The sequence below is a fragment of the Silurus aristotelis genome, assembly GCF_946808225.1.
Source record: "Silurus aristotelis genome assembly, chromosome: 23".
Lineage (NCBI taxonomy): Eukaryota > Metazoa > Chordata > Actinopteri > Siluriformes > Siluridae > Silurus > Silurus aristotelis.
The window spans coordinates 8,772,472-8,792,331 of NC_139596.1; the positions used below are offsets into that span (position 1 = coordinate 8,772,472).

Here is a 19,860-nt window from a genome sequence, read left to right on the forward strand (position 1 = left end):
TGTTAAAGCTCATCTACCTCAAGCTTTGATGACTTGAGATGCTTGAGCTCTGAGATGCTTTTCTAGTCACCACAATTGTAAAGAGTTACTGTAGCATTTCTGTCAGCTCAAACTGAAACCTCCCACCAACAGGCTCTTCTGCTCACTGGATGTTTTTTGTTTTTCACGTTATTCTCTGAAAACTTTATACAGCTGTGTGTCAAACTGCCAGGAAACCTGCAGATTCTGAAATAGTAAAAAACAGCTGTCTGTCACCAAACCTATACTGTGGTCATGTTAGTTTATGATTATAGTGTGGAGAGGATGTAGTCTTTTTTTTTTTTTTTTAGGTAAGCCTGATATAGTTTGTCAACTCCATTATACACTAGATAGACAAGTGTAAGTATATTCCTGACATTTCCAGCTATATGTGGTTCTTCACCAAACTCTTACCACAAAGTTGGAGGCACACCATTTTACAGGATGCCTCTGGATACAGTAGCATTGAACTAGGAGACCCAAACCTGTTCCAGCATGACAATGTTTCAGTGCACAAATTGAGCTCCCTGAAGATATTTTTAATTATATCTTTTTAACAATGAACATTGTCTCAAAGCAGCTTTACACAGATAATGTGGTGATAAAAATGTTATATGTTCTTTATAAGTAAGTTTGTCCCTGATCAGTGAGCCGGGGGCGACTGTGGCAAGGAAAAACTCCCCGAGATGGCATAAGGAAGAAACCTTGAGAGGAACCAGACTCAAGAGGGAACACATCCTCATCTGGGTTGCACTGAATGTCCATTTATTGCATATATACGATGTTGCGGAGTACAGTGATGGTGATCAGAAGCAAACTGTAGTCCTGAGTCAGTGTAGGAGACTGTTGACATTAACTACAGTCCAAATCCATAATCAAAGCACCCGTTCTTCGGAATTTCATGGAACCACCCAAGGTGTTGATGAGAAACCGTGTCCAGCTGCACAGAGTGGCCTCCAAATGTAGAGGACACTATCCAGAGGCAGGCCTGGACGAAGTGGGAAGATCCACGGAGGGAAGAGGGGCTGGAACAGTGGTCACTGGAACCTCAGGAGCATGTTTAACTCGACCGAGAGAGAGAGAAAAGAGGGTGACAGGAAGAGAAGGATATAGATTATAGAGACGACCCACCACACCACCATTCAATATATGCTTTACATGGATTGGATTGTAAGTTCTTGAGTTGCCTGCTAAATAAATCTGACATTAACTCTATTGTTCACTTTTGGGATCTAATGGAATGCTGACTGCACCTCAGGCCTCATCCTACATCAATACCTTACTTTAGTAATGCCCTTGCTTCTAAATGAACACAAATCTACAATCCAAAATCTAGTGGAACATCTTCCACAAAATTGCAGGTTATTATCACAGTAAATGTGGAATGAAGTGTTCAAAATGCACATACAAATCTTATTGGTCAGGTGTCCACAAACCTTTATCGCTAAATTCCCAGTAGCAAGTACCAGTGGAAAGTGGTCATCATTTTTAATATAACAAAATCTTTTGGGTCTGATAATCGAGATACACTCTATGGAAAAAAGTATTGGGACACCTAACTTTCCCATTCATATGTGGTTCTTTTCCAAAAATGTTATCGCAAAGCTGAAGGCACACAAATGTCTTTGGATACAGTAGGGTGACATTTTCCCTTCACTTGAACTCGAAAACCCAAACCTGTTCCAACATTACAATACCTGTGTGCACAAAGTAACTCAATGAAGATATGATTTACATGGGTTGTAGTGGAAGATCTCCTGATGTAGAGAATAGATCTCAACTCTATTGAACATATTCGGGATGATTTGAAATGCTGACAGCACCCCAGACCTCCTCACCAAACCCTCTTCAGTACCTGACTTTACTAAAACTGTTTAAGCACAATGGGTCCAAATCTCCACAAGCAGACTTCAAAACCTAGTGGAACATCTTCTCAGAAAAGTGGAGGTAATATAAGAGCAAATTGGGACTAAATGTGGAATGCGATGCTCAGAAAACTTATATTAATGACCAGGTGTCCGCAAACTTTCACCAATAGTGTGTATTTTATATATGAGATGAGATCATCAGCCAATCTTTACAACTTGGGCCATATGAAATAGCACCAGAATGCCCAGACGGTAAAATAAACAAACAGCAGCAAATGAGCACAAAGTGATATTGTACCACTGAGAGAAAAAATTGGGAAATAGTGTAGTGTTTGCTTAATGAATTTTTAATGTGGTATTATGTGCGGTTTTAAAGGCACTTTACAAAGCAATGAGATGCAAAAGAACAAAGTTCCTGTAGCTCTCATTAATAAAAGAACCAAAGTCGATGAACAGTTCACTGCATATACACTGTGCTGAATCTTTAATGTGCATGATGTATTTTATACTTTGGTAGCTTCACATCTTATTTATATCACTGTTGTTCACTTGCACCTATTTTTTCATCTTTTTTTGTGATAAAATACTAATACACAAGACTTTATATATATATCTCAAATTTGAAGTTATTTATCTTATATAAAGAGATTGTACTATAAAAGGATGTCTATCCATGTTTGCATTTTCTCTAAAATTCTTTACTCAGTTATAGATTGAAGATAAGTGCATACTTCTTTTTTTTTTTTTTTTTTTCAATGTGCTTGTGATTTACATGGAAGCTATAATGATGTATAGTTTAATACTTTTTCTCATAAACAGAGACCCAATATGTTTGCATCTGTCTTAAAACATATTCAGTAGTCACTCAAATTTTTTTCAATTGTTTTTTATTAATTGCATCAAATCAAAACCATTTTCAGCAGTGTAGCTGTATTTTAAAACGCAAAAGCAGGTTTCATCAGTTTCAACTTAATCATACTTAATCAAATTCTCAGCTTGCTTTCATTTTGAGTAAAGAGAAATTGTACAATTCACTTTCATCTACAGGCTGCGCAGGCGGCGTCTCTCATTTCTTCACACCTTTGCTGTTGCGTAAAAAAGAAACTCACATTAGCTACTGAACAACAAGGGAAAAAGTCACTTATACATTGGTCCCTGGTTACACCACTGAATGTCTATCACATGAAACCTACAGTCTGACATGACAGCAGCAGTGCATCCTATAATTTTTATACCTCTTATACCACAGCAAGTTGCCATAGCTAGCATTTATTATTTTATTAAATAATGTCATTGTATACTGTTTGCTATATAAAGTTTAAAATGTTGTAATGTCCATGAAACAAGTTGGTTCCTTGTATCACCTATGCTCTAACAGCAGTAAAAAGTATATTTTCTTTAATATTTAAGTTAATAAAACAAAATAAATGTCATGTTATTGAGGAACCAAAAATTTGCCCCATCCTGAAGACTTTAATGTGAAGAACTTCATCCTTGAGACTCCTGCCATAATTTGCAATTAATCAACCAATCAATCAATCAATCAATCAATCAATCAATCAATCAATCAATCAATGTTTTTGCTTAAAATAGTAAGAAACATGATTGATTGCCTTTACTTTGAACTGAATGGGAGCCGAAGCTTGTATGATGTTTGCTAAGTATCTGAACAATACTGGCAAACCTGTTGACAGAATTATTTCCAGTATCAAATATTTACCCTTTATATAATTTATTGATGATGTTTTGGACCCACTGAGTCTCTGGGACCACACACACCGTTTTTTTGTCCTTCAGCGTGATTCTGGAAATAGATAAAAAAAAAGTTTTAAAAAGCTATGAATGCTAACATTCAATGGATTTAGATAAACACAAATAAACGTCCAACACACTTGTTTTGAAATAGACTGGTTTTGTTTAAGTTTTAAGTTGTTTAAGTTTTGCTTAAGTTTTGCTTAAGTCATCAATTATACCTAGCATTGATTGTAATTCTCAAGCTAGCTACTCTAATGCTAGTTAAGCTAGCTCGAATAGTACACCACTAGATTGGCATGTACTATATAGTAAAAGGTATACAAAAAAAAAAACCCATTGTACCACAACAGTTGACTAAAATTGACTATGTTCAAAATCGTATTCTGTAATATTAAATATATCAGTCCACTGATGTGCAACATTGGAAGTATTGTAAACAGTGTTTCCAAAGTATGCCCTATAAAATTACTCTTGACTCACATAATTTCAGTGTTGCGGCAGTGCGGCCCGGCAGGCACGATCTCCATTTTCTGGAGCCATCGAGGGTTAATTCGGATGTCTGTGGTGGTTATACAGCGGCACTGGTGCCCACTGGTCATTCCCATTGGTATAGCTACAAAAAGAAGTAAGACAATAAAAAGGCACAGTTGCAGAAGTCTTCCAAATGTCAAAAAGTAGCATTTCATTGCAATCATCAATTACTTAATGTAATAACAAATGACTATAAATCTGTCAGAATTACATTATTAATGTTGCAGATGAATTATAAAACCATTGCTCATAATTGTTTTCAAGCAATCGTTAATACACTAAACAAATGAGAATAAATAAATGCATAATAGTCTCTTACCATATATGCTGGCAAAGCAGAAGAGGGCAGTTACAGCCAGCAGAAGGTGGGCACTGAGTGGCATGATGTCTCAGGTGTCAGAAGACTGGATCTGGGACGAACAAGCTGCTTTGCTCGGTTTATAAAATGCTCAAAAAAGGAAGTAAGGCAAATTACTGTTAATTATAGAGGAAAGACCAAATAGGGAGCCTCTGACTGGAAAAGGGGGCAGGCACAGACAGGGGCAGGTATATACTGTATATCTGGGTTTTTTTTGGTTTGGAAAAGATTTTGCTGACTAGGCTTAACACAGTCCTTAATGTCCCATTCAGCATTTTGGAACATTTATTTCTTTTGCCAGATGATTGACATGACTTGCAATGCACTTTACCTCAAAGGATATTTACTCATAGACTGTTGTGTTTTTTAAATTTGCAATCCTATAAATTGTTCCCCCGCAATGGTTAGACCACGTCTTTTCACCGTGCGGTACATTCCGCCCACACTTTCCCATCTCAATACACTCCTTTCCATAAATGCAAGTATTTCTAATTACATGCAAGTATTTCTAATAACTGAATGATAAGTTTTATGTTGTTTATCACATATGCAATGCAGTAGCTTTTAGGAATAATGTCTTTATCATCAAATTTTTTTTTATAAATCAATATTTCTGTATACGTCTACAATTTTCAAATTGTTAACAAGGTGTTAAAAATATTCACCACAAATTTGTGGTCAGGGTTCAGATATGAGCATTCATAGGACACCCATTTGGTTTTTTTTCATGTTTTGTGTCTAGGCTGGCTTCCTGTTGCAGTGTTTGCACTTTTTCTTCTTTTACATAGAAGCATGTAATGAAAGAAAAAGCTTAAAAAATTGTGCACAGAGAAATTCAAGATTATTTTCAAATAATGTTTCAACATGTTACAAAGGTGGGGCTCTTGTAAGAAGTCCCTTTTCCTATATTGTCTTTAGAATAAGGAAGATAAAGATGCCAACTATGCTGATCCGTCTATTTTATTACGATGAGGCAAAAAAAAGAAAAAGCAATCACTAAAAGTGCTGAACTTTAGCCTTGAAGTATAAAGTTGTGAAACAACAAAGCTTTTATTAATCTTCAACCAAATAATGTGTTCAATTTAACATTATATAATTATTATCATAGCATTACTTGTGAAAACAAAAGGATTATAGAAGTGAATTTCCCTGTTTCTAATTTTCCAGACTTGCAACATATTTAATATAATACAAAAAAAAATAGGACACTGAACAAATTGTAAATAAAACCAGAATGCAATGATGTGGAAGTTTCAAATTTCAATATTTTATTCCGAATACAACATAGATGACATATCAAATGTTTAAACTGAGAAAATTGATAATTTTAAGAAAAAAAATAAGTTGATTTTAAAATTCATAGCATCAACACGTCTCAAAAAAGTTGGGACAAGGCCATGTTTACCACTGTGTGGCATCCCCTCTTCTTTTTATAACAGTCTGCAAACGTCTGGCGACTGAGGAGACAAGTTGCTCAAGTTTAGGAATAGGAATGTTGTCCCATTCTTGTCTAATACAGGCTTCTATTTGCTCAACTGTCTTAGGTCTTATTTGTCGCATCTTCCTCTTTATGATGCGCTAAATGTTTTCTATGGGTAAAAGATCTGGACTGCAGACTGGCCATTTCAGTACCCGGATCCTTCTTCTACACAGCCATGATGTTGTAACTGATGCAGTATGTGGTCTGGCATTGTCATGTTGGAAAATGCCAGGTCTTCCCTGAAAGAGACGACGTCTGGATGGGAGCACATGTTGTTCTAGAACTTGGATATACCATTCAGCATTGATGGTGCTTTTCCAGATGTGTAAGCTGCCCATGCCACATGCACTCATGCAACCCCATACCATCAGAGAACTTGGGTTGTCCTTATCCTCTTTAGTCCGGATAACATGGCATCCCAGTTTTCCAAAAAGAACTTCAAATTTAGATTCGTCTGACCACAGAACAGTTTTCCACTTTGCCACAGTCCATTTTAAATGAGCCTTGGCCCAGAGAAAACACCTGCGCTTCTGGATCATGTTTGGATATGGCTTCATTTTTGACCTATAGAGTTTTAGCCGGCAACGGCGAATGGCACGGTGGATTGTGTTCACCAACAATGATTCCTGAAAGTATTCCTAAACCCATGTGGTAATTCCCATTACAGTAGCATTCCTGTATGTGATGCAGTGCCATCTAAGGGCCCGAAGATCACGGGCATCCAGTATGGTTTTCCGGCCTTGACCATTACGCACAGAGATTTTTCCAGATTCTTTGAATCTTTGGATGATGTTATGCACTGTAGATGATGATAACTTCAAACTCTTTGCAATTTTTCTCTGAGAAACTTCTTTCTGATATTGCGCCACTATTTTTCGCCACAACATTAGGGGAATTTGTTATCCTCTGCCCATCTTGACTTCTGAGAGACACCACCACTTTGAGATGATCTTTTTATAAGGTAAGATAAGATATACCTTTATTCGTCCCACAGTGGGGAAATTTCTCTGTTACAGCAGCAAAGAAAAAATAAATGCAAATATATAAAAGAATAGAGATATACTATATTATACAGTATATACACAACACAATGTATAAATACAAATAAGGAAAAAAAAGAGACCACTAGTAATTGGTTACGCACGTATTGCAGGTAATATTGCACACAGAATCATTATACCCAGTCATATTGCCAATTGACCCAATAAGTTGCAAATTGGTCCTCCAGCTATTCCTTATATGTACATTTAACTTTTTCCGGCCTTTTATTGCTACCTGTCCCAACTTTTTTGGAATGTGTAACTCTCATGAAATCCAAAACGAGCCAATATTTGGCATGACGTTTCAAAATGTCTCACTTTCAGCATTTGATATATTATCTATATTCTATTGTGAATAAAATATAAGTTTATGAGATTTGTAAATTATTTGTAAACTTTTTATTCAAAATTTGTACAGTGTCACAACTTTTTTGGAATCGGGTGTGTATATTACAATAATCTCAGAAGCGTGCATTGGACACTTCAGAGAACTGCAATGAGTGAAAGTCCAGAAAATTACAACACAGATGCAACAAAACTGATATTTAAACACATTTGTAAATAAGTTTGAACTGACTTAATTCTCTCTCTCTCTCTTTCTCTCTTCATATATATATATATGGACATACCATAAAATGTATACTTAGATATATTTTAGAGTAGTCAATATGCAGCTTGAACAACAGTAGAGATTTACTGTCTTCTGAAAATACCAATATACAGCAATGATTAAATTATTCTCAAAATAACTGGCAACAAAGGTTAGTACCCCCTGTGATAACAGGTGTAGGTCATATAATGAAAAGCCACATGTCCTATTCATCCTATTCATCATGTTCATGTTTTTGTCTGCTTGACAGGACCATACAAATTTGTATATCTTGTATATCAGCAGTTAAAATCTGGTGCTTTGGGTACAATCTCTCATACTGACCACTAAATGTTCAAAATGACTTTCAGAGGGTTTGAGAATAAAATTGCCTTTTCTGTATCTGGATCACAAGAAAGCATACTAACAGTTTTCTGAAGACAACCATGTCCTGTGGTCTGATAAGACTAAGCTAAACTTGTTTGGCTCGGATGGTGTCCAGCATGTCTGGTGAGGAGAACTAAGAAAATTGTGTCTTGCCTATTGTCAAGCATAGTGGTGGTATCATCATGGTCTGGGGCTAAATGGTAAATGAGTGCTGCTTGTACAGGGGAGCTGAAGTTCATTGAGGGAAACATGGATTGTAACATGTACTGTAACATTCTGAAGCAGAACATGATGATGCAATCCCTTTAGAAACTGGGCCGAATAGGAGTTTTCCAACATAATAATAACCCCAAACACAAGGCCAAATGACAACTGCCTTGCTAAGGAGGTGAAAGTGAAGGTAATGGAATGGCCAAGTATGTTTTCAGACCTGAACCCTATTGAGCACCTGTGGAACATCCTCAAGCAGGAAGATGAGGAAGCACCATGTATCTAACATCCAGTGTGAGAGTGGAAGAGGATCCCAGCAACAACCTGTGCAGCTCTGGTGAATTCCATGCCCAGGAGGAATAAGGCAGTGCTGGATAACAATGGTGCTCACACACAATATTCACACTTTGGACACAGTTTTGACATGTTCACTAAGGTAAACTCAATTTTGTTGTCAACTATTTTAACAATAATGGCTGTATGTTATGTAATTGTCACCCTTGTGGCAAAGAAAGGTCTAGTGAAGTGCACATATTTTTCTAGCAGTGCTTTACTTAATATACTAAAATTTAAAGCTTGGCACATGAGCTAAGGCAAACATGCTGTAAATGCACATTTAGAGCTTTCTGCTTACTTGCATTTGTCAGCCGATTTGCAACACATAAAATTACACAAAAATGTGGAAAGAGGAAATCGCCTTTTTTCTTTACTTAGAAATGAACAAAGAGATTTGTGTATGTTTGGGCTTACTGTTATCTCTATAAATATAAAACAGTGTAAAATAGAAAATGTCACTTCACAGCATTCAGGGCTGATCATGAACTGATTGCATGGAGTTTCTCAAAACTTATTTCCTGTGTCTCTGTAGGTTCCCTTTGGGTTCTACAGTTTCCAATATCTCTTAAAAATTGGCTGTGCTTAATTTCCCCGAGTTTATGTGTGCAAGGTGCATGAATTAATTCAAAATTCATTGAAATTTTTTTCAAAATTCATTAGTATATATATATATATATATATATATATATATATATATATATATATATATATATATATATATATATATATATATATATATATAAATTAGATTTTTTAATTAGATTACATTTTTCTTTTTTTTTTCCTCTAATACATTTGTAATAATCCATTATTTAAAGTAAAAAATGAAGTGACGTTGATTTAAAAAATGCAATGAAAGCATGTTATTGGAAGAATTTCTATGGAAAGGAGTGTATTGAGATGGGAAAGTGTGGGTGGAAGGTACTGCACGATGAAAAGACGTGGTCTAACCATTGCGGGGGAACAATTTATAGGATTGCAAATGTAAAAAAACACAACAGTCTATGAGTAAATATCCTTTGATGTAAAGTGCATTGTGACATTTACTGTCTTAAGTCACATGCTGCGAATAGTATAGTTTTGTTAAAAAAATGTTTTTGTGTTACATTTTGTAGGAACATTCCATGTTTTAGAAAAACAACGAGCCTCATATATCAAGCTGAATACAGATGAGTTTATTTAAATTTTCTCTTTATTTCAGCATTTACACGAAGTGTGGTATTCATGAATGTCATTTTTTAGAAACAAATAATTGGGCACCTACTCTGCATAAAAATTTGAATAATACAGTGGTGGACAGTAACGAAGTAAATGCAATTAAGTAATTTTTTCACATATTTGTACTTTACTCAAGTGCTTTCGTTTGGGTTTTTTTCACTTTTTTTTTTACTTTTACTTTCACTTCTCTACATTTCAAAGTGAAATATTGTACTTTTTACTCCACTACATTTCGCAAAATCAGCGTTCCTTTTTATTTATGAGCGGATAAAACTTAAAAGGTCAATTACACAGCAAGTCACCAATCAGGTTAGAGCGTGCGCTCTGTTTTTCAATTGTTTTGATTGCTGCTTGGCAGTGGCACGGGGCGTTCAAAAAGAAAATGATAGTAATTTCTATTTATTTATTTACTGCTTATTTGCATGGTTGCTTCAATGATTATATCATGTCACGGTGAACTAACCTGGTCGGCACCCACCGAGAGAAGTTCCCTCGCTCATCCACTCAGAAAAGCGTTGGGTGACGTCACGTCAGTGAGGAGATCTGAATCCAAATAAAAATTATGGATGAAAAAAAGGTGTAAACTCTATCACTTACCCCGTTATGAGAATAGTAAAGTCTAATGCATTTAATAAAATAAGCTTATAACTGTAAATCTCTTATTATGTAGTTGCCTGCTACGCTTTTATGCATAGAGCAACACTATTTCTTTTAGCTGCATACCATTATAATTGATAGGATGTAATTTATCATATCAAGTGTGTAGCATGGATTGTAGTTGACCTACAACTTTTTTATTTGGTTACCTTTAATTTAGGTGGTCATACAGGGTTTCTGTGATTGTACTGAATAAGTCCTGAACCCAGTTCAGTAAGGGGAATCTCCAGTGCAGCTTAAAAGGCTAATTCAAAAGAACTGTATTATAAGGATATAGATGTTGTATGTATCTTATGGCTACAATTAGCCAAGGAGTTTTATGGTTTTTGGATCTGAGAGTTCGATAAATTGTGCAAAATGGCATGTGAATTTAATTGTGGAAGAAATGCATTTAGGGTAATATTTATTCATGAATGGGAGCTCAGAAATTAATCCAACTTAGTTTCAAAGCTATTCTAATATTATTAGTGTTACTTTGGACATGCATACCTAATTCTTTATTGTTTTTGTTGATACATATGCATGTTTTTTTTTTTTTTTTTTTGCAAGAAACTAAGAAAGAAATGGACAGTGAATTTCTGGAGAAAGTTTTGTAGACAGATGAGTCCGAATTGGACATTTTTGGCTGATGTTAGCAGACTGCCTCACACCTACAGTCAAACATGGAGGTGGAAGCTTTATGGTTTGGGGTTGTTTTTTAATAAAAGAGACGGTATAGCAGGTAAAAGGAATACTGACTCAACATGGCTACCATTTCATACTTCAGCACCATGCAATTTCATCTGAACTGCTGCTAATGATGACCAACTTCACCAAACTGCAAGAGAATGATCCAAATTATCCAAGCTCTGTAAATCTTAGAGAGCAAACAGTTGTCTGGAGTGTTATCTATCATGGAATAGCCTGCCCAGTGACTGCACCTAAATCCTATTGATCTGCTCTGGGATGAACTGGATCAAGAGGTTTGACAAGAGGCATGGCCAAGTATTTTAGCTAAATATTTGGAGAAACTCTAAGCCACGGTGCCAAGAGTGTGTTTAGCTGTTTCATGCTAAGGGAGGGATTTTCAATAAAAATAAATGTTAACATTTGTACATTTATGCACTCAAAAGGCCATGAAGTCTTGTTGCAGATTTCTTCTACCTGCCTGTGGCAATGATAGACGTACTTTTGTCTTGTCAGAAGGGGGAAGTTACTAAGCATCAAAACTGAAAACATGATTATTGAAAAAAAAACAAAAAAAAAAACAGTTATAAATCACACTGATTTTCCTGAGCTGCAGTGAGTCAATCCTATAATTATAATTTGCAGCAGGGTTTTACATTTGATTAGACATTACACACCAGCTCAGATGCACCAAAAATCATTGCACCCCTATGTTTTTTGTTTTGTCATTTCATAAGAATGAGCAACTAAAGGCAGTTTCTCAGCATTTTTTATCAAGCAAGAGTGAATGGTTTGAACGCTACGAGAACGCTAAGAGAACACACCCACGTGCGAAAATGCCAGACAGTACAGGGTGAACCGACAGCAGGAAAAGTGTGTGTCCCGAGTCATCCAAGCCATTAGAACATTTGATATAAATCCCAACTCATGGAAACTAAGAAAACTGTACCCGGAAGTTATGTAAAGCAGAGCATAGTGATGGATTCAATTAAAACCGCGTGAACAAACACTACATCTAAAAGCAGCAAATAACAGCAGCAGTTATCGATCACATTTTTGGTCACTGTTGTAGTTTCGACTGAATGCTTATGCATTTGTACACCAATGCATTTCTTCCCCTTTTTTTATCAAGCCTGGTAGCTTGCTGCGTTTCTCCGTTCCATTCTCTTTTGATAGCATTTTTTCTACTACAACAGTAACTTCTGTATGTAAAAACCTGATTTACTGCGGCTTTACTACCTTCACATGCTTCTTTTTAATGTGTGTATATTTAATTTATGCATATATCATTTAATTATTATACATAATCAAATGAATAATTTATTCTTAATGCTTATATATTCACAAATGGACAAAATATTTGTGTATTTATTGAACAAAAACTGTTAAAACAATGTTGTATTATATTTTAATATAGATTTTTAAGCCTGGTTGTCAACTTGCTATCTGCGAAATACAATACAAATTCTGATTTACACAAATTGCTTCACCTTGCATACTCAAGTGCTGTTTTATTTATTTATTTATTTATTTATTTATTTATTTATTTATTTATTTATTTATTTATTTATTTATTTATTTTTACAGAAAAGAGAAACTCAGCATTAATGAATTTGTTCTGTGAAATTTGTGAGAAATCCCCCATGCACTCTGATTAATCGAAGAAGAAGAAGAAGAAGAAGAAGAAGAAGAAGAAGAAGAAGAAGAAGAAGAAATAAAAAATTGACATCTGACTAATCAATTATCAAAATAAGTTTTGTTATCCTCTGGGATGCCCTTTAGATAATGGGCTTTATCTACTATATGCACAGATGTTATGGATAAGATTTGTATGTGCTTTTTGAACATCCCATTCCACAATTATTCCCTATTTGTTTTTAATAAGCTCCACTCTTCTGGAATGATGTTCCAGTAGATTTTGGAGTGTGGTTGTGTAGAGATTTGTGCTCATTTAGCCATAAGGGTGTTGTAAAGTCAGGTGATGTGGTATGGTGAGTCCTGAGGTGCAGTCCTCTTGCCAATTCATACCAAAATCTGTTCATACAGGGAATTGTCATACAGCGTCACATATGGCTGGAAAAGTCAGGTGTCCCAATATTTGATCCATATAGTACATGTTAAACATTAACTGATTTGTGGCAGTTTTTTGACAAGAACAAATTGTTAACATTTAAAGAACACATTGGATAATACCATGAAAAATCATGCTTCAGTTACTTGTTAATTGTGAAGATTAGTCAGATAAAAACCTTAAACGTGTGACCTGAAAAAAAGAAACAGTCGATTAAATTACAGGTCCACCTGTAGCCCACCTTAAACCTAATACATTTTTGTGACACACTTTTATTGCAGTAAACAATGCAAATAAAAATTTCACCCTCACAGTTAATTAGCTTTCTATTTTTGTTTGTGTGGGGGTGAGATTAGACAATAATGCGGCTTAAAAATTCACTACTAAGACGTTGCTTTAACAAAAACTCAGCCACATAGGACCCTCAGACGTTACTCTGGTGACTATAACGTGTTTGCGGGTGTTATACAGTTACAGCTCTGCAGCATTATTGCACTACTTTATCCATTTATAGAGATGCATTTGCATTTGGTTTGTGGACTGTTTACAGCCCTGAGGTTCTATTCTTCACATTTACAATTTGGTTATAAAGTGTTTTAAAATCTTAAAAAGTGCAACAATTCTAGTGTTAATGCAGAATTGGGAACTGTGCACCATTCAGATAAGTTTTGGGCAAAAAGTCATCAACTCATTGAACTCAGCCAGTTCCCCTTTCCACTTCTTTTACTTTCATAAGAAAACTATTTGTGTAGTTAAACAGCACCATCTTCTGTTCAAGTAGCACAGTCCCGTGGACTAAAATACTGAAATTCTTTTGTCCTCAGAAACAGTCTGTAATCTACAAATTTACAAATATATGTACACATTCAGAATAGGCCATTGTGCATTTATAAACAGTTATAAACCTGGATGTGATTTCTTTTTAAATCAATATTGTAGTTATTATGCTTGAAATAGCGTAGTATCTTTTTAGTTTAAAGTTTCATTGATTTTTTAGCCTAGACTTAAAGCTCCATTCGGTGGCCTGTAATTTTATCATTATTATTATTATTATTATTATTATTATTATTATTATTATTATTATTATTATTATTATTTTTATTATTATTGTTATTATTATTATTATTATTATTATTATTATTATTATTATTATTATTATTAGTTTGATCATGAAAGTGAGGCATCTGATCATGATGGCAAAGTTCACTTATTCAAAACCACCCATTCAAAAGGTCCAAAATTATTTAGACAAAGATTTACTACAGATATTCCAAATAAAATACAAGATGAAAGACAGGTTCACAACTTTAATTCACAATATTGCCCACAAAACCCAAAGAATATGTTTGCAGCATGACTACAGTCTAACCTTATTGCAACATTTTATAACACTGCTGATCCATTAAATAAATGAGCTGAAGGGATGAGAAGCCAAGCACTTAGGTGTTGTAAGAATTACAGTCTTCCTCAACTCAGATTCCACCCCATGCTATATCAAATATAGCTCACCTGCAAAACGGCTTAAATTTGATCAAATGTAGTTAAGTAGTTTGATAAAGAATTTCAGTTGTATCAATCTTAATCATGGTCTTAATTTAATAAGTCTGGGAAAGGCAGCAAGCCATCAAGTCTGAGACCATCATTATCATTTAAACAATAACCTATCCTGACCTTCTGGGGGACTGGCACCAGCAAAGGTGAAAACAACAGTTACCTCCGGCTCGATCGCCCAGCCATGTGTTCCTTTACTCATTTCCTACACTTTATTTACATTTAAAAGCTAAACCATATCTACACTTCAAATGAAAGAACAATATACAATATCTGGGCAGAGTTTGCTCTGGGTTCTTTCTGACCCCAAAGTGCTTCATGTATTTTGTCACTGCTACGCTGTTATAAACTTCCTTCTTCATTACGATCTTCGTTGTCCGCATCATTTTTTCTTACAGTGTGTTCTGGTTTCCAGATTAATAAGCTCTAGAACAAGTGTCCTGTGTTGTGCGTGTTTTAAACCTTTATAACCTTGTTATAATTTCTAATAAATACTCTAATAAATACTCTAATAACATTAATACCATCACTAAATAAAATTTTATTCTTTTTGTATTGTACTCTTTTATTGTGGAACAATACGTGCATACTTTATATGTTGGTACATTTCTAGGCCTCATTAAAAATGGTTTTCCGCAGCACTGATAGCTGAGAACAGCTCAGTTTCTGTTACTGAAAAACAACAGCTCCCTTATTCTCTTGTGGAAGCAAATCAAAGCTAAGGTCAGGCACAAAACCCACTGATTCATAGCATTCGTTGGAGCAGGGTAGCTGGGATTTCCCTTACTGTACTTTACAATGCCACTGTAAACTCTGAACTCTGCACCTTTTGTAACAGTCTACTCATAGTCACATGCTTTACTATCAGACCCACGTCTAATGAAATGCAGCTTTTTTGTTTGAATAATATTCGAGATGAGTAGTAAAATCAATTCAGACTGCTCATATTTCTAAATGATGCTCATGATGACAAGTTTTCTTAGTTTTTTTTATTTTATTAACACAACACATATAACACTTAAATATACATATGTTGTATATGTAATTATACATATAGAAAAACCCTGGTATGCATTTAGACAAAGGAAAATGTTGTGTTTAAATGTTGTCCACAATTATGTAATTATATACTGATTATTTCAGACACAACAGCTGTGTGATGAGATCTGCATAGTTATGTAACTTATCTGGGCTGTTTGTGGCTCTGGGTGGTTTCCATGCTTTCATGTTTTGTGAATATTTTGACTGTGTAGCTGCCACGAACAAGCACATTGCATTCAACCATACATATAAACATAAACACATAGCAGTATTATAAGGGCAAATTCTTATACAGTGAGGAAAATAAGTATTTGAACACCCTGCTATTTTGCAAGTTCTCCGACTTAGAAATCATGGAGGGGTCTGAAATTGTCATCGTAGGTGCATGTCCACTGTGAGAGACATAATCTAAAAAAAAAAATCTAGAAATCACAATATATGATTTTTAAACTATTTATTTGTATGATACAGCTGCAAATAAGTATTTGAACATCTGTCTATCAGCTAGAATTCTGACCCTCAAAGACCTGTTAGTCTGCCTTTAAAATGTCCACCTCCACTACATTTATTATCCTAAATTAGATGCACCTGTTTGAGGTCGTTAGCTGCATAAAGACATCTGTCCACCCCATACAATCAGTAAGAATCCAACTACTAACATGGCCAAGACCAAAGAGCTGTCCAAAGACACTAGAGACAAAATTGTACACCTCCACAAGGCTGGAAAGGGCTACGGGGAAATTGCCAAGCAGCTTGGTGAAAAAAGGTCCACTGTTGGAGCAATCATTAGAAAATGGAAGAAGCTAAACATGACTGTCAATCTCCCTCGGACTGGGGCTCCATGCAAGATCTCACCTCGTGGGCTCTCAATGATCCTAAGGAAGGTGAGAAATCAGCCCAGAACTACACGGGAGGAGCTGGTCAATGACCTAAAAAGAGCTGGGACCACCGTTTCCAAGATTACTGTTGGTAATACACTAAGACGTCATGGTTTGAAATCATGCATGGCATGGAAGGTTCCCTGCTTAAACCAGCACATGTCCAGGCACGTCTTAAATTTGCCAATGACCATTTGGATGATCCAGAGGAGTCATGGGAGAAAGTCATGTGGTCAGATGAGACCAAAATAGAACTTTTGGGTCATAATTCCTCTAAACGTGTTTGGAGGAAGAAGAATGATGAGTACCATCCCAAGAACACCATCCCTACTGTGAAGCATGGGGGTGATAGCATCATGCTTTGGGGGTGTTTTTCTGCACATGGGACAGGGCGACTGCACTGTATTAAGGAGAGGATGACTGGGGCCATGTATTGTGAGATTTTGGGGAATAACCTCCTTCCCTCAGTTAGAGCATTGAAGATGGGTCGAGGCTGGGTCTTCCAACATGACAATGACCCGAAGCACACAGCCAGGATAACCAAGGAGTGGCTCTGTAAGAAGCATATCAAGGTTCTGGCGTGGCCTAGCCAGTCTCCAGACCTAAACCCAGTAGAGAATCTTTGGAGGGAGCTCAAACTCCGTGTTTCTCAGTGACAGGCCAGAAACCTAACTGATCTAGAGAAGATCTGTGTGGAGGAGTGGGTCAAAATCCCTCCTGCAGTTTGTGCAAACCTGGTGAAAAACTACAGGAAACATTTGACCTCTGTAATTGCAAACAAAGGCTACTGTACCAAATATTAACACTGACTTTCTTAGGTGTTCAAATACTTATTTGCAGCTGTATCATACAAATAAATAGTTAAAAAATCATATATTGTGATTTCTGGATTTTTTTTTTTTTAGATTATGTCTCTCACAGTGGACATGCAACTACGATGAAAATTTCAGACCCCTTCATGATTTCTAAGTGGGAGAACTTGCAAAATAGCAGGGTGTTCAAATACTTATTTTCCTCACTGTATATATATATATATATATATATATATATATATATATATATATATATATATATATATATAAATCAAATTCAGCAGTGTTGACTATTTTCTGAATGTTGGGCTTAGACATTGACACCCAGAGTCTGGCTTTTAGGCGTTATATTGCTCCACACTCTCCTTTCATTATGACCTTCCATAATTTCGAGTCTGGATGGAGACACATTTTCCGACCAGCGTTTGTCGTCACCCTGTAGAAGGACAAAATAGGCATAAATCAGACTTTCAGGTTCTTCTACACTTGTAGTAAAATGACAGATCAGGTCTTGGACCAACTTACACAATCTCATAAGCTTTGCATGAAGCACTAGGAGAATACAGTTTCCATTCAAAGACTTTTTTCTGGTGGATCCTGTAGATTTTCTTACAGAAACAGCGCTCTGACCTCTCCATTCGGAACGCTGAAGCACAGAGAAAGAACTTCTTGTTAGTACAGTACATTTTTTTTTTTTTTTATTTAATTTTGCAGAGGAAAAAATAGCCATCCCAGATACATTTTATTAATTTACTTTCTGTGTTCTAATGCTATTTGTAGCTCAGAAATTCATACAAATTGGCACACACTCGGGTTGGAATTAATTTACCAATATGTTTCAGTTTACATCTTCAAAGTTATATCAATCAAAAAAATTAATAACACAAATAAATAAATAAATAAATAAATAAATAAATAAATAAATAAATAAATAAATAAATAAATATAAGTAAGATGCCTGACGTACCCATGCACAATGAAGCACACATCCAACACACAAGCATAAGCAACAAAATGAATCGGCTCATGGTTAAAACTTTCACTCTCTGGTCTCAGCTGCAAACAGTAGACGTGACTGACTGGCCTGGGAACAATGAAAGTAAGAAACATTTATAGTGTGCTGTTTCAGTGTAGAGCACATAGGGACATCCCACTGGCATACTGGCTAATGGAAAAATGATTTCCGATCCACGTTGCAAGAAAGGAAGATTATGGTCAAGCTACTTCCAGATTCAGTGACACCCACAATAACATTTAAACACATTTTAAAATATGTTTTGACCTTCCCTGATTTGTATAATGGTTGTTATTGTCATATCTTGCACCATAAAAATACTTTTTGCCTAAGAAGAACAAATAATATAAAACTTTTTTTTTTATCTTTTTGCCACATTGTACAAACAAAGGAAAATTTCTTTTTTCCAACATGCATTCCATTTCCATTAAAGTGTGAAAATTCTGAAATAGCCTGTGTGTGTGTTTGGGGGGGTGCCTATATTGTGTCATTCCGACTGTAAGTTTCTCATTTTTTCAAATGTAATTTATTAGCATCCACGTTTCTGAGCTGCTCAGCGATCTTAGGTGTTAAAGCTGTGGTTTGTGAGGGAGAACTGGCATCTACAAACAAAAATCCACACACAATATGAGTGATAGACCTGCCTTTGTCATGCTTCCAAATTTGTCAATGCGTCCTTTTTTTAGTGTAGTCGTAGATAAAAGAATATAGACACTGAAGATCACATAAAACCAACATTACAATGATAGTTTAAAACAATAAAGCACAATAATTTTGCTGTAATTCAATCGGATTCATAAATATTTCTACTGCTTCCATGCTTTCTTATCAATTCCAATATTTCAAATCAAACTATTCACTTTCTTTTCATTACATTTCCAGACACTTCAAGGTGTCTTAGAGGTGACTGTTTTTTTTAAGCATTAGACAACCTCAAGTGGGCCAAGCCAAACTAAAAAAATATTAAGATTTAATGGACTTGTAATGTTTGATGTAAAATTCATCCCATGTATGAGTACACATTGGTTTTCAACTACTCATTGAATAGAACAACATTGACATTATTCTCTATTAAATAACTTTATCTATTTGTTACATTCTTGACTGATTGTTTGTTGTTAAGACCATTAAAGCCTTCACATTTTGCCATTTTGGTTTTGGCCTATTTTTTCCCCTTAGGAGTGTAAAACTGTATTCAACAAGCTAATTTGTTTAATGACAGCTAATAACGGATGTATTACAATAGTAGCTAATATTTAAATATCTTATATCACTGACTGTTATTCAGTCTTAGCTATTAGATTTTTTTTTTTGTTTTTTGAGGAAAGGTGACTTTAACTTATCATTAGCAACTGGATTTAATGTGTGACTTTTGGCAG

At 35.3% G+C, this 19,860-nt stretch overlaps 1 protein-coding gene and 1 long non-coding RNA gene across 2 annotated transcripts; both read right to left on the bottom strand.

Moving 5' to 3' along the window:
* Window positions 1-2,748: 2,748 nt before the first annotated feature.
* Window positions 2,749-4,648, bottom strand: cxcl13 (chemokine (C-X-C motif) ligand 13). The gene is made up of 4 exons (XM_083527589.1): window positions 4,492-4,648; window positions 4,122-4,254; window positions 3,607-3,690; window positions 2,749-2,971 (listed from the first exon to the last, which is right to left on the bottom strand). Exons 1-4 carry the CDS (start codon window positions 4,553-4,555, stop codon window positions 2,953-2,955), a joined length of 300 nt encoding a protein of 99 aa, XP_083383715.1. The 5' UTR covers window positions 4,556-4,648; the 3' UTR covers window positions 2,749-2,952.
* A 13,093-nt stretch (window positions 4,649-17,741) lies between these two features.
* Window positions 17,742-18,572, bottom strand: LOC310718118. The gene is made up of 3 exons (XR_014531051.1): window positions 18,434-18,572; window positions 17,992-18,112; window positions 17,742-17,902 (listed from the first exon to the last, which is right to left on the bottom strand). It is a non-coding gene; the product is annotated as an uncharacterized lncRNA (long non-coding RNA).
* Between the last annotated feature and the right edge of the window lie 1,288 nt (window positions 18,573-19,860).

What these genes read in the sequence shown, in the direction of transcription:
- cxcl13 (XM_083527589.1), bottom strand. Translation starts at nt 4,555, where the DNA reads ATGCCACTCAGTGCCCACCTTCTGCTGGCTGTAACTGCCCTCTTCTGC. An exon ending in CTGCTTTGCCAGCATATATG is followed by an intron (nt 4,255 to 4,491) that starts GTAAGAGACTAT and finishes TTCTTTTTGTAG; the next exon opens with CTATACCAATGGGAATGACC. An exon ending in TGCCGCAACACTGAAATTAT is followed by an intron (nt 3,691 to 4,121) that starts GTGAGTCAAGAG and finishes ATCTATTTCCAG; the next exon opens with AATCACGCTGAAGGACAAAA.